Consider the following 14,155-nt stretch of genomic DNA (forward strand, 5'->3'; position numbering starts at 1 on the left):
ATCGGTCGTATCCGTATTAGGAGGAGGAAAGGAGGTGAGGAGGATGGAGAGAGATGGAGGTGTCCGAGACAACGATAAGGCGCACATGCGAGAACAAGGAAGCAAAGCCGAGGAAGAAGCGTCGACGCTGGGAAATCCGAAACCGATGCAGCGAGGAAAAACAGTAAAAATTAAAAAGGGTATAATGTGGTCGCGCAAGACCAGTGGCGAATCAACAGCAGAGATATGACCGAGAATCAAAAATAGTCACAGAGTGAAAATAGTGTTACAAGTGTCTGCATCTGGGGGTTAGTGTTGATACCCAAAAAGAGGGGGATGCATTAGGGCTGTTACTCACCGAAAATTAGAGGGCAAAACCCGAACGTAAAGGCATCAAAAAATTAGCCCGGGAATAAAGGGCCAGAGCAGATAATGGCAGTCCAGAATATTCGCCGCCAGACAGTAGAATATGTGTTGCGGATCGAGGGTATCATGGTAGGTGGAATTATTTTGGTGGTGGGCGAGGAACATTGGGAGGCTTGACACCCGTTGTATCGTAGGCGCCTCGTCCCATGTTGCAAGCGGACATGTCTCGGAGAATCATATTGAGGTCTGCGAAAGCGAACATTGTTAGGACGGTGTTTTTGCAAAGGTAGAGTGGTGCTAGAGTCGAATGCGACGCGAGAGACTGCAAGGCCGAGAGGCTGAGGAATGGAATGGAATAACTCACCAGGTGAATACCACCACAGGGTTCTTATATAGTCGAATTCGATTTCTTTTTCGGCCAGGGAATCGCCAGGCAAACGAACTCCCAATCCACCCCCCGAAGCAAAAAGAGAAAAGAACCGAGTCTAGACAGGGACGGGCGTTGTAGACGATGGGATGCGGATGCAGTCAAGATCGGAAGGAGCAACCTTTTTAAAAGTTGACTTGACCACACTGGAACAATGCGGGCGGCAGCAGGTTGTAGGGCAGGAATGTGACGACTGAAGGCCCAACAAATGGAGAATGGGGTGGACGAGATGTTTTCAGCTGTGGACAGGTTCGTTCGCTCGTTGCTTTTTTATTTGGGTTCCACCGCAAGATCGCGTCAATCGGATTCGGGCCAGACACGCAAATCGAGAACCAAAAATTTTGTTTTCCGTTTCGAAAATGTTGCAGGAAAACAAAAAAAAAAGATTTAAAAAGATAGGCGTGAGGGTGGCTGCAGGATCAAGGCCATGAAATCGCGATCTGAACCAGCAAAACGGTAGAGAAGGGATATGAATAAAGCCAAGTCGGCAAGGGAGACCCTGGAAAGGAGAAAGCCGCGGAAGTGTGGGCCGGTAGATCCGGTGGTTGAAGAAGCAGTGCTTGTAATCGCAAGGGAGAAGGGAGAAGACAGGGCGGGCTTTGGTAGGGAGCAGGCGTTGGTGATCGCAGGGAGGATTAACTCCAGTGGGTGTCAAGTATGCGCAAAGGCAGATGGGAGAGAAAAGGGCCGGCGGGCGTCAGAGATAATAAATAAATACGGCGACCCTATCTGCGGTACCTTTCGGGGTCACAGGGGTGTCTGGGTACGATTGCGTAGATATAAACTGGGACGAGAAAAAAAAAAAAAAGAAGTGATCTTCCCAGGCTCCTTTTTCTGGAAGCATTACCAAATAAAACGCGAGGAAAAAGAGAGAAAAAAAAGACTTGAAAGGGGAAACCCAAACCAGAAGGGAAAAACCCAAAAAGAAAAAGGGAATATGAAATACTCTAGACTAAGACGATTTCAGAGGAAATTACCAGATCATAAGCTTATGGGCCCCGGTATTTCTTTGTTTAGCAGCGCGCGGCTCTCCCGTGCTGGTCCCGGGGAACAGGAACGCGCCCCCTTTCTGTCTCCAACGTCTGCTAAAGTAGTGTTGCAGTAGCGGATCGCTGCCACCATGATCCATCACACCTGCGATCGTGGATCTATCCAGTCCACCCCTTGATCCATCGCACTCTGCAATGTTTGCGACTCTTCCGTCTCAACCATCAAAAGTACCGTGCAGTCTGGCCTGTCTTCAGACGCGTCTCTCCACTGGAAGGGGAAGCTAGGAACCGAATCTCCGGGCACGCCCTCATGCAGAAGTGGAGAAGGGGGGAGCAGCCGCAGGAGCAGGAACAGAAAAAAAAAAAAAAAAAAGAAAACAAAAAATCAGAAATTAACCAAAAAAAACGGATCCATCCGAACTGGCTATCGTCGCAACTCGCGTGGTCGGGCTCCATCGGACAGAATGGATCACTTTCTAACTGGATGAGTACTAGAGCAGGGCCGAGTTGGTCACTAGCCTTTCCAATGAGTTCAACCCTAATGCCAGGGGTTTGGAGACCAGTTGGGCGCTGACATATGATGCCTAGGCTGAATACTTGCCAGTGGATGATAAGTTAACACCCTAGAGGTTGAGTGGTGAACAGCTCGACAGAGGTACCAACACATGTCGACACATCGACATCCCCTGGCCAACGACCTGTTCTTGGAGGTTTTGACCTAGGTTGTGAGGCTAGAGCCTAGCCTCTGCCTAGGTCCATCCATCGCTCCATCTGTCAAGTAATCAAGACCAGACATGCGGATGTGAGGCGGTCTTCCGCGCTATCGCGGATTCCCGTCTACCAACAGATCGCAGCGATCACCCAGACCTATCGATAGAGCAGATACTAGTATCTCTCTGGCCTCACGACGTCTCGGAAGCCTTGCAGACCCTCACCAATCGCTTGTCGCTTCAGGCCCCTTTGCTCGCACGCCTCTAGACATCAAACAAAGCCAATCGCCAATCCTTGGCGCCATCACTACCTTCGGGTACTTTCCCCTAGCCATCTTTTGTCTCATCATCTGTGTTAGCTGCCAGCGTGTTTCTCCCTGTTTTCCACTGCTGCTCTCCTCTTCCCAATTTCCGATCGATCCCATCCGACCCGGCTCCATCAAAGGGGGTGGGCCGCCGGCCCATCGCGATGAATCAGAGCCGCTGGCGAGCCCACTTCCGGTCTCGGTTACGTATGAACATTCTTCTGGCCTTCTAGCTTGTCGACATAGTTTCCCGGGGGCCTGGGTCGCGGTACGATGGGGACCGGTACGGTACAAGGTACGTATATGGGAAATTCTCCATGGAGACATTCTGGATTCCTTCTTTCTCCGGGAACTGCAGAAAACAGTTACACGGCTCCACCCCCATGTCCTGTCCATGGTTCAGCGAGACGGAGAACGTAGCCTTACCTATGGTCTACTACTGTACATAGTATGTACAGTAGACATGTACAGTAGAGTAAGTATGGTGTATCCATTCCACAGAGAGGGTTAACGGCTGCATCCCGATTAAGGGTGCAGCTGACGCGCCCGCATGTCGCCACACTGGAGCCGCTCGGCCAGCCACAATCCGTTCCCCCGTCTGACGCGATGGAGAACAGTCTTGAGGCGTTGACTCGTTCCACGCCCTCCAGACGTCCAGGCCATGACGAGCGCCAGACCAAACACGACTCCTCCGATCCTCCCCCGGTTTCCCCTTGCCCGAAACTTCGACAGGTATGTTCGTAAGCCTGTTTCAGCTGTGCCACGACCCCTAGGGACCAGCGATGCGATATTGGGGCAATCTATTGAAATCGGGGCTGGGGATCTACCGCGGAATATCCTCCGGCGCCGTTAGCGACATCGAGGGGGGGAGGTGAAACTGTGGCTCTGTGACGGGAAGTCGATAGCGAGTGATCCCGCATCTTGGTTCTTTGATGGCGTCGCCCAGTTGTGAGTAGTCCCCAGCCTCCTGATGCTGACCCTCCGGACGGGATCCTCCCCATCGTTTCCCAGGGACCAGTTCCTATTCGCGGTGCTGGAGGGATAGTGACGATGATCGCTTGTGGGGCGCACGCGGTAGAGTGGCCCCCAATAATGGGCCCGACGGTATTTACGTTGCACTAGGGCGCCCCGGGGCAGCGCAGTTCCGTCGGGGACTTTGCTCCAAAAAAAGGAGTGAAATTACACAGGAAAACACCGTCTCGTCTCCTGCTGGTGGTGGACCCGGCAACTGAGGGCTCCATCGTCGGGAAGACCCCGTTTCTCTTACAGCTAGAATGGCACTAGAAACGGGAGAAAAGTCACCAGGCCCCATCTTGCCGTTTTGGGGCGGCCCGAACAGGAAGCTGATCTGAACTTGCTCTTTTGGTCGGTACCAGGACAGAGCATACTTTACAGTAGAGTGCACTAAGGACTGTGGCGGCCTTGTTGCTCCGTCTTCCCCGTTGAGTACCTTGTGTCCGGAGTACATACCATACTACGTATGTACATAATCTGCTGTAAGTACGAGGTCCACTGTAGTCAGAGATCAGATTTTCAGGCCCCAACGGCCCGTCGTGCGATCCAGGGCTCTGGTTCCTCGTTCCCTGGGTCATCAGCGTTCCTTTCGCTGAGCCGATCCGGATGAGCTCGCCACAACGGGTTCCTGGATGTCTCCAGGCGGCTCGATGCATTAGTCCTCCCGCGGATCAAGCCTGCTTGGGCTGGTTGCATGAACTGCGCCTAGAGTGCTTACTAGTATACCAAAGCAGCTAACCCACTATACCTTGATACATGCAATGTACACAGTTGTTGAAGCCATCTAGATTAACATCATGATACCATGTACTGTAATATATTCAAGACTGTGGCTGACGACCTTACATTTTAAAGTATCCTGCAATGCACCAGAATCCTCCGATCTGCCGGCAGACACGCGGACGCCTTCAGGGTGGCGCGAGCAGGGGCCAGCCAAAGCCCGACTCTTTTCACGACCACCTTGCAGGTCGAGAATCCGAGATGGTCCCAGCCAGGGAAGCCCACAGGGTCCCCTGCTCGGGATTTCTTTGTCGGCCATGACAGCCGGCGATCGATACGTCAATCCCTCAAAATTGCGGCCGTTTGGCTCATTGTCCGGGTCACACTGGGATGATAGCCAACCCAACCCGTCGAATCCGTCGAGCCCGTCTAACCCGTCATGGGTCGTGCAAAGCCAGGGTGGCGAGGCTAGGGCTGCGCGGAAGTGAAGCCGGACAGTCCTAGCGAGGATTTGCTCTGCCATCGCCGTCGCTCAAAGCAGAAGCATTCTAGAACAAGTGGACTCCGCCCGCTGGTCCACCATGTCCACCATAGCTGGCAAGTCTTTCGCCGGGCCTGGAGCGTACTCCGCCGTACTCCGCAGCGGAGTGAAAGAGAGAAGCAGAGAGAAGCAGTACTCACCCGAGATTCTGGAACTTGCCGTGGCTACTGAACGCACACTATCTAGGAAACCTGATGATCCACGATGCATCTGAGACTACTGTAGTAAGGTTGAGCCTATGAGATCACTTTGCGTGCCCCTTTTTTGCGACCAATCCCGTTTCCTCGACTCCAACGCCACTGTACATAGTACATGGTAGGGCATGCTATTCTGCCGGCGAGACCCGCGTGCAACTTTTGTTTGCGCGCCGCGCTCCGCCGGAAGCTCACCCGGTGGAGTGGGCGGGGCGAGAAGAAAAACTAAGTGACAGCCTCAATTGCATCCTCATCTCGCAGGTGCCAGGCCCGAAGCTGGATATGACGATCGCCCTCTGCGGCCCCAGCACCCATCCCGTCGGGTTCGATCGTCCTTCCTTTTCCTCCCTGCTGGGTCAGCCGCCCCTGGCTCCTCCATCGCGCGTCGCCCTAACTAAGTATGGTGACGCAGATTCAGCCCAGAAGCATGGGGAGAGGATAGCCCGACTAGTTCGTGTTCCTGGCCAGATCGAGCCATACACAGTGCAATCTGGATACACTTCACGCTGGGGCAACCTCCACTGCAGGAACCCAAAAAAAGTCCCCTAAGAGGGTCCGGCTGGGAGCCCAGGGGTTCCGCGGGCCAGTCGACTGCCAACGGCTGCTGTTTCCAGCCCACTAGCTCCCGTCAGTGGAGCTGGTGGCTTGAGGTATGCGCCCCGAAAAGATGGGAGTGGTTGGGAGAGGGCGAGTCTCTCCCCGTCGCCCGTCGACGCACCAACCCCCCTGCTTTGGGTTACAAGAAAAAGGAAAGAAGTGGCTGTATCGCCAAATAGGTCGCGCGCATTGCGCCCAAAAGCATCGCAGCAACTCGGACAGAGCATGAAAAGCACGACACACTTGCGCTTGCAGTGTCGATCGCTCGCTCGCCTTGCCTCGCCTTGGTGGTGCCCCGTACATATGCAATGCAACTTTTCATTCAGGATGGACATTGGCAATACACTTTGGAATAGAGCCAGGTGCATCATCTGACCCAGAGGATATACATGTACAAGAAATATGACATGCATGGGAGGCGATCAGCTGCAGCGGGGACTTCTGCACTCCCATCCGCCTGGGACTCCGTGCAGCGAGATCAGAGAACTGCAGTCGACTGCAGTAAGGCGCATGCAGAGTCCAAGACGACATGACATACCACACACTGTCCACTGCAAATTACTGGAGTTTACAGCCTTCGAATTGTTGTAAAGTTAGATCTGGATCGACCTGTTGGTACTTGGGCCAAGGTACTATCTTGCAGATCGGTGCAGCTATCCATCACCCTCATCCCGGATCCCCATCCGGACAAGACAACCCTTGAGTGGTTTGGCCTTCCCGCGTCGTGCATTAAACTAAGGGATCAACCTTGGGGTCCGGGAAGCAGATTCCTCCCGATGCAAGCTGTCGAATCCGTCGATTCGGGCCCAGTCGATACATCACATCCATTCCTCGAGGGGGGGCCACCACCCAATGACACGCCCCGCGGATACTCCGACACTGGTGGTGCTTTGGTATGCAGGGACGTATCGTTTCCCTTCCACTACACAAGAATGACAAAAACACAGACAAAGAGGTCCTGTGCGCGTTCCTGAACCCTATCGCGAAGCGAGCGGGTTACATCCGCTGGATGCGCCCATCTCGTCCCACTTGTGAGATAGAGCCAGAGCTGAAATCTACACACGAACCTGTCACATCTCGATTTGGAATTCATTAGTTGCTCAAATTCAAATGTGCTGTAGTTTGTAGTATCTACAGGTCGTCGGGGGAACTCGCAACCGACTCCAAACTCCAGCCTCCAGCGCCTCAGTCGGATACTAGTATGCTCACGACCGCGTAGTAACAATGTGGTACGCCATTTCAAACTACCGATTTCATTAGAGCACACCTCTCTCACATCTTTTGCAGAGTGACTCACCTGCTCGTTGGTCTGGCAGATCAGCACTCGAGGCCCCTTGCCGCCGCCCTTGGTGATATCTTTCACGGTCTTATCCTCGGGGCCCTGATCATTAGCGTCCGAGTCGATCGCCACGCCTAGACTCCCGGTCTTCTCAATCAAGGTCCGCCGCAACAGCGCGCTCTTCTCGCCAATGCCGCCCGCGAAGACGAGCGCATCCACCTCCCCGCCGAGCTTGACGTAATAGTTGCCGATGTAGCCCAGGATCCGGTCGACCAGGATATCAAAGGCGAGTTTGTGCGATTCTGAGGGCGGGTTCTCCATGGCGATTTTGGAAAAGTCGGTTGTTCCGGTTAGTGCTTTCCAGCCGGACTGCTTGTTCAGAATCTCCTCGGCCTAAATATTACATTGCAACGCGGGTTAGCAACTACGACCGACAGCGCGAGTCGGTTGATTACTAACCTGGCTAATATGCATCTCCTTGGTGCTCGCAGGACTCAATTTCCCGGCATCACTAGTATAGTGGAAGACGAGCCTGCGAAAAAATCAGCATCAATTCCATCCACAATTTGACCCAGAAATGACTTACGAAGGATCGATATCACCGCTTCGCGTCGCTCCAGGCAATCCAGCTAGCGGCGTCAAGCCCATCCTGCTAGGCCGTTAGCAAAACAAATCCACCCGACTCCGCCGGTCCCACGCGGTGGATAACTCACGAGGTATCGATGGATTTGCCTTCCCTGATCGCACAAATGGAAGCTCCACTCCCAATGTGCATCACAATCAGGTTAGTCTTCTCGGCCGGCTTGTTCAAGTACTGGGCCACGGAGCGCAGGATGAACGAGTAGCTGATTCCGTGAAACCCGTACTTGCGGAGTCCGTTTTGCTTGGCTATTTCTTGGTTGATCGGGTAGGTCTTTACATGTAGCGGCATGGTCTGGTGGAAGGACGAGTCGAAGAAGGTTATGCTCTTCACGCTGGGGAGTTTGTTCTTGCAGAGGCGGATGATTTCTAGGGCGGAGAAGTTGTGCCTGTCGCATATCAGGTGTTAGTACCTAGTAGGTATGGATTCTCTCGGATGTGTTTGCAACATACAGCGGTGCCAGGTCTTCCAATGTCTCCAGATGATGCAGGGTATCGTCGTTGATCTCGAGTGCTTCCGTGTAGTCGCCGCCATGGACTACCCGGTGACAAATATAAGAGAGGTCGTCGTCGCTCGCGACCTCGGATAGCTCGGGATCGTTGAAGCAACGATGGAGAATAAACTGAAAAGCATCCTGGGGGGTGTTGATGGTATTCTCCAGCTCCTCCTTGTGTTGGTAATCGCCTCGCTGGTATTTGAAGGTGGGCGGAGGTGCAGTGAAGCCCGAGACCTGGGCATCGGCAATCGTGCGGGGCGGGTTCTCGAATGTATAGAAGGTCACTTTGACCGACGAGGAGCCGGCGTTGACGGCCATGATTGACTTCGGCATGGTTGTGTGGAAGTTTCTGCAGGCAGTGGAAAGGACTGTCGCAAGAATGAGGTTATTCCTGAACTTTGAGGTCGGAGTGGACGAAGGTGATGTCAGGTCTAGACTTGTGACGTCGAAGGCGACAGGGCGAGAACGCCAAGCCTGTTACGGCATGACCCCATCCGGTTTTCATGGTCGCACTCCGCCCATATACATCAAAGCAGCCAGGTACTTTATTTCTTTATCTTTTGAAATCTCACATCGTCTGATCGATTGTTTCTAGCTCGTTTTTCGCCCGCCGACTGCCGTTTTTATGCTTTGCTGATCTTTCGGCTCTGCTGATCACCCGCGCCAAGCCGCCGCACATTCTCGCCTTCAAAATGACCGGCGAAGTCATTGACCATCCCAATCCCGAACCGTTACCTTCACATCTGCCGGATAATTTAGATCAGCTAAAGGTCCAGCTGCCCAATGAAACACTCAATCAGCAAGCATGCGACGCCTTGTTCAAGTTCCGCAGAGTGGCCTGTTACATTGCGACAGGTAGGTCGAATGCATGGATGCCCCCATGGAACCATATGATTCAACCATTCCAAATTGCTAATATAATGTGTCACAGCAATGATTTTTCTCCGTGATAACACACTTTTGAGAAAAGACCTCACATTCGACGATGTCAAGCCGCGATTGCTCGGCCATTGGGGCACATGCCCAGGTCTGATTCTAGTATACTCCCACCTGAACTACATCATCCGAACAAGGAATCTGGACATGCTCTACGTCGTCGGCCCTGGACACGGAGCACCTGCGATCCTGGCAGCACTATGGATGGAAGGCTCTCTCGAAAAGTTCTACCCGCAGTACTCGCGCAATTCGCAAGGCCTCCACAATCTCGTCACGACATTTAGTACAACGGGCGGTTTCCCGAGCCACATCAATGCCGAAACTCCCGGGGCCATCCACGAAGGCGGTGAGCTGGGATATGCCCTGGCTGTATCATTCGGTGCCGTGATGGACAGCCCCGATCTCATTATTCCTTGTATAATCGGTGACGGCGAGGCCGAGACTGGGCCGACAGCTACGTATGTCTTGACAGGTTACCCCCAGATAACAGCAATATCTAATTATCTCTTCTAGCTCTTGGCACGCAATCAAGTACTTGGATCCGAAAGAGTCTGGGGCCGTCCTTCCGATTCTCCATGTCAATGGATTCAAAATTAGCGAGCGTACCGTCTTCGGCTGTATGGATAACAAAGAGCTCACGGCTCTTTTCACGGGATATGGATACCAGGTTCGCATCGTTGAAAATATCAACGACATTGACACGGATCTGCACTGCTCCATGAGTTGGGCGGTGGACGAAATTCACAAGATCCAACATGCTGCTCGCTCTGGGAAGCCCATCCTCAAGCCGAAGTGGCCGATGCTTGTTTTGCGCACTCCTAAGGTAGGTTTGCTTGCGAAAAGTCGGGGATGAACCTTCTGACTGACTTATTTCAAGGGATGGTCCGGGCCCAAGCAGCTCGATGGTCAATTCATCGAAGGCTCGTTTCACTCTCACCAGGTTCCCCTACCCAAGGCCAAGTCCGATAAAGGACAGTTGGCATTGTTGCAAGAATGGCTGTCAGGCTACAAACCTCAAGATCTATTTACAGAAGACGGAGACATCATCGACGAGATCAAGTCCGTCATTCCGACCGATAACTCGAAGAAGCTGGGTCAACGCATCGAAGCGTACAACGGCTATACGCCGCCGAAGCTTCCCGACTGGAAGAAATTCGGGGTCGAGAAAGGATCGGAAGAAAGTGCCATGAAGGCAATTGGCAAGTTTATCAACGAGACCTTCATCCAGAATCCGCATAGTGTGCGGCTTTTCTCCCCCGATGAGCTGGAGAGCAATAAGCTTGATGCGGTGTTTGATAACACCAACCGCAACTTCCAGTGGGATGAATTTTCCAATGCGCGTGGAGGACGAGTTATTGAAGTTCTGAGCGAGCATTTGTGTCAGGGCTTCATGCAGGGATACACCCTGACCGGTCGCGTGGGAATTTTCCCATCATATGAGAGCTTCCTGGGTATCATTCACACGATGATGGTGCAGTATGCCAAGTTTATCAAGATGGTTAGTTCAATCACCAAGTACACGTCTCTCACTCAAATACTTACGCCGCAATATTTCACCAGGCCAATGAAACCAATTGGCACAGTCCTGTCAGCAGCATCAATTATATCGAAACCAGTACCTGGGCCCGCCAAGAGCACAATGGTTTCTCCCATCAGAACCCATCCTTCATCGGCTCCGTCCTCAATCTCAAGCGCAATACCGCCCGAGTCTATCTCCCACCCGACGCAAACACATTCCTCACCACGATCCACCACTGCCTCAAGTCAAAAAACTACGTCAACCTTATGGTCGGCTCAAAACAGCCGACACCGGTCTACCTTTCACCCGAAGAAGCAGAAAACCATTGTCGGGCCGGCGCCTCCGTCTGGAAATTCTGCAGCACCGACGATGGACTCGATCCCGACGTGGTGTTGGTAGGTATTGGCGTCGAGCTCATGTTCGAAGTCATTCAAGCGGCTGCAATTCTGCGAGAGCGCGTGCCATCTTTGCGCGTCCGCGTTGTCAACGTAACCGACCTGATGATCCTTGAAAATGAAGGCGAGCACCCGCATGCCATGGGAACGGAGGCATTCGATAGCCTCTTCACGGAAGATAAGCCCATTCATTTCAACTACCATGGATATTCGACCGAGTTGCAGGGGCTGCTCTTCGGTCGTCCGCGTCTTGAGCGAGTCTCGATTAACGGGTATATGGAAGAGGGTAGTACCACGACCCCATTTGATATGATGCTCGTGAACCAGACATCGCGCTACCACGTGGCGAAGGCGGCTGTTCGTGGGGCGGCGAAGCGCAACGAGACGGTGCGGATGCATCAGCATGAGCTGGTTGCGGATTTTGATCATATTATTGTTGAGACGAGGAAGTATATCATTGATAACCAACAGGGTAAGTTGCGTGCTAAAACTTGGATTTGAAGTGAGTGAGACTAATCAGACTTGTAGATCCCGGTGACATGTACAACATGCCCAAATTTACATAAAGATAGACCCATTAGAAGGCCATGACAATGTGTCTACTTTCAATCGTCGAATGAGATTTTCTGCCTCAGCACAGACACCAAGTCACAACCCCGGAATGTTTGCTGCTTGACTTATACAGTGTGCACTAGGCGTAGCCATTTCCTGGATCTTGATATCATGGGCTGGTATTAAAATGTCCTGCCACACAGAGGAGAGTCTAGACCATGTTTCATGTTGCATCGGACTCGGATATATTCGAGAGAATCGGCCATCGGTCTAGTGTCTCCGCTCCCCGCGGGTCAATCCAGCTACCGCATAGAGGTCGAGGCGCAGTAAGCCAAAACGTAAGCCAGGAAACTACACCGAGTTCAGCCTCATGTATACCGCGTTCTTGCCCCAAATGCTAAGCGATCTCGGGCTTCACTGTAACATGGAATTGAGATGCCTAGCGGCCGACAGCTGGACTCAAACGACCGCCACGGCCGATGAAAATTCGCAGCTCGGACGCGGACACGGATATGTCGGGCGGACGTAAGCAGTCGCCGCAGAACCGTCCCATCTTGGCGGCGGCGAGGCTAAACCCAAACGGGAGGATCTTGCGAGGGCAGAACAGCACCACGCTCCTTCTACCAAGACGCTGGGGCTGAACGGAACTACCTGTCGGCCCGAAATCCTATTAGATCTGGGCTGGCACGCGTTTGATGTCATGCTCCATAGGGCACAATGCAATGTCGCAGGGCAGACCGTATCCACTCTGCGGTTGAACCCCCACTCGTTCAATTTTTCCCACCGTTCGCCCAATCCCAGCTCCGACATGTCGCGAGTCATGGCGGATTCGGCACTGGTTCGCCCGTCGGCTGGCGTACTGTCTACTCCGCTGGTGGGAACCGCCGGAGACAATTATATCTTGCGAATTCTGTCCTCGCAAGCTTGGGAGTTGCTAGCGAGTGCCTTTTTCCTATCTCAGAGCTAGCGCCGTGGCTCAGCTTAATATACTTCGTTCTTTTTTCTTTTTTTTACTACATTATATACTCTTTTCCAGGACAGCACCCTAATAAAACATTTCCCACGACCCTTCGTCTGACTCTCTTTTCCTATCGAATTTCTGACAGCCATTGCTGCAAATCGAGCCTCGAAACGGCTGTTGATCGGCCTGAATCAACCTCAAAAATTGGCCTTGCGAATCTCATATATCCGCCGTCTTCCGCGAAGCATAGTCCCCTGTCCCTTTCACAGCAGTTGTCTGCATTCTTTGGCTCTGTTAATCTCGACCTGACCTTGTACGTTAACCGGTGTGCATTTTATAATGTCCAATTCCACGACGGACTGGCGAGAACAACTCGCCGTCGGCTGCCATGCCAAGGTTGAAGGACTTGGTACTTCCTATGGCTACGTGCCGACCCTGGGAGCCGGCATCGCCTACTGCACTCTTTTCGGCCTTTCGATGATTTTTCACACTGCCCAATTCTGGTGGACACGAACGTGGTGGGCATCGGTTTTCAGCATCGGATGTATGGTCGAAGTACTCGGATGGGCCGGTCGAACGTGGTCCTCGAAATGTCCCTACAACACAACTGCGTTCCTGATGCAGATTTCCACTCTCATTATTGGTGAGTACTCTGATAATAGCCTACTACTATCCGTGTAGACAGACACTAACCACCGACATGAACTACAGCACCCACATTCTTTACCGCCGGCATCTATGTCATCCTCGGCCGCTTCATCCAACTCCTGGGTCGAGAATCCTCCATCCTCCGACCAAGCCTCTACCTCTGGATCTTCTGCACCTGCGACGTAATCTCACTTGTCGTCCAAGCCATCGGTGGCGGCATGGCTTCCTCAGAAGCAGGCAAAATCAACGGCAACACAGCTCCCGGAACACACACCATGGTCGCAGGCATTGTCTTCCAGCTATTTTCCATTACCATCTTCGTCATTTGCGCAGCAGACTTCGTCCGTCGTAGTATTCGACTCCGTCTCTTGCAGAACATGAGCGGCTCCGCTATCCCACTCTTTGGCGCGATGATCCTCTCTGTGCTCTGTATCTATATTCGAAGTATTTACCGTACCATTGAGTTGTCGCAGGGTTGGTCGGGTTATTTGATTACCCATGAAAGCTACTTTATCGCGCTGGATGGTGCGATGATGATTGTTGCTGTTGCGGTCTTCAATGTCCTGCATCCTGGCTGGCATCTTCCTAAGGATGCGGCTGCTTCTTCGAAGAGGGATGTTTCGTCCGTTGATGAGGTCGAGCTGAATCGTCCTGATGGATCTCGTGGTGTTTAGATCTCTGCCTTTTTTTTTTTTTTTTGCGAGAAGCCTTTCTGTTCATGTTGACATCTGAGTGCATCATCGCATACAGATCCTTCATGAGTCAACCATATACCCAATTTTAACGAGAATGATATCCATAGATTTACACGAATAAACTCTCGAGGAACGACACAAAAGTATCGAATTGAAGCTACAGCGTATAAAACATAGATAAAAAGAAGACAA

The 14,155-nt window shown here is 52.4% G+C and overlaps 5 protein-coding genes across 5 annotated transcripts; 3 read left to right on the top strand and 2 right to left on the bottom strand.

Moving 5' to 3' along the window:
• Positions 1 to 3,239: 3,239 nt before the first annotated feature.
• N7532_003976 (uncharacterized protein) lies at positions 3,240 to 3,549 on the top strand (the record flags this gene model as incomplete). Its single annotated transcript, XM_056616470.1, has 3 exons — positions 3,240 to 3,251; positions 3,278 to 3,508; positions 3,532 to 3,549. The coding sequence occupies 3 exons, from the start codon at positions 3,240 to 3,242 to the stop codon at positions 3,547 to 3,549; spliced, it is 261 nt and encodes an 86-aa protein (XP_056476827.1).
• A 760-nt stretch (positions 3,550 to 4,309) lies between these two features.
• Positions 4,310 to 5,033, bottom strand: N7532_003977 (uncharacterized protein; the record flags this gene model as incomplete). The annotated part of the gene is made up of 3 exons (XM_056616471.1): positions 4,310 to 4,495; positions 4,558 to 4,574; positions 4,637 to 5,033. 3 exons carry the CDS (start codon positions 5,031 to 5,033, stop codon positions 4,310 to 4,312), a joined length of 600 nt encoding a protein of 199 aa, XP_056476828.1.
• Positions 5,034 to 7,047: 2,014 nt separating this feature from the next.
• N7532_003978 (uncharacterized protein) lies at positions 7,048 to 8,590 on the bottom strand (the record flags this gene model as incomplete). The annotated part of the gene is made up of 6 exons (XM_056616472.1): positions 7,048 to 7,086; positions 7,140 to 7,514; positions 7,581 to 7,653; positions 7,708 to 7,770; positions 7,835 to 8,149; positions 8,214 to 8,590. The coding sequence occupies 6 exons, from the start codon at positions 8,588 to 8,590 to the stop codon at positions 7,048 to 7,050; spliced, it is 1,242 nt and encodes a 413-aa protein (XP_056476829.1).
• A 359-nt stretch (positions 8,591 to 8,949) lies between these two features.
• N7532_003979 (putative phosphoketolase) lies at positions 8,950 to 11,673 on the top strand (the record flags this gene model as incomplete). The annotated part of the gene is made up of 6 exons (XM_056616473.1): positions 8,950 to 9,112; positions 9,189 to 9,651; positions 9,707 to 10,016; positions 10,071 to 10,691; positions 10,754 to 11,579; positions 11,636 to 11,673. 6 exons carry the CDS (start codon positions 8,950 to 8,952, stop codon positions 11,671 to 11,673), a joined length of 2,421 nt encoding a protein of 806 aa, XP_056476830.1.
• Positions 11,674 to 12,959: 1,286 nt separating this feature from the next.
• Positions 12,960 to 13,942, top strand: N7532_003980 (RTA1 domain-containing protein; the record flags this gene model as incomplete). Its single annotated transcript, XM_056616474.1, has 2 exons — positions 12,960 to 13,263; positions 13,332 to 13,942. 2 exons carry the CDS (start codon positions 12,960 to 12,962, stop codon positions 13,940 to 13,942), a joined length of 915 nt encoding a protein of 304 aa, XP_056476831.1.
• Positions 13,943 to 14,155: the final 213 nt, after the last annotated feature.

The sequence above is a fragment of the Penicillium argentinense genome, assembly GCF_028826775.1.
Source record: "Penicillium argentinense strain IBT 30761 chromosome Unknown utg000004l_segment0_segment0, whole genome shotgun sequence".
Taxonomy (NCBI): domain Eukaryota; kingdom Fungi; phylum Ascomycota; class Eurotiomycetes; order Eurotiales; family Aspergillaceae; genus Penicillium; species Penicillium argentinense.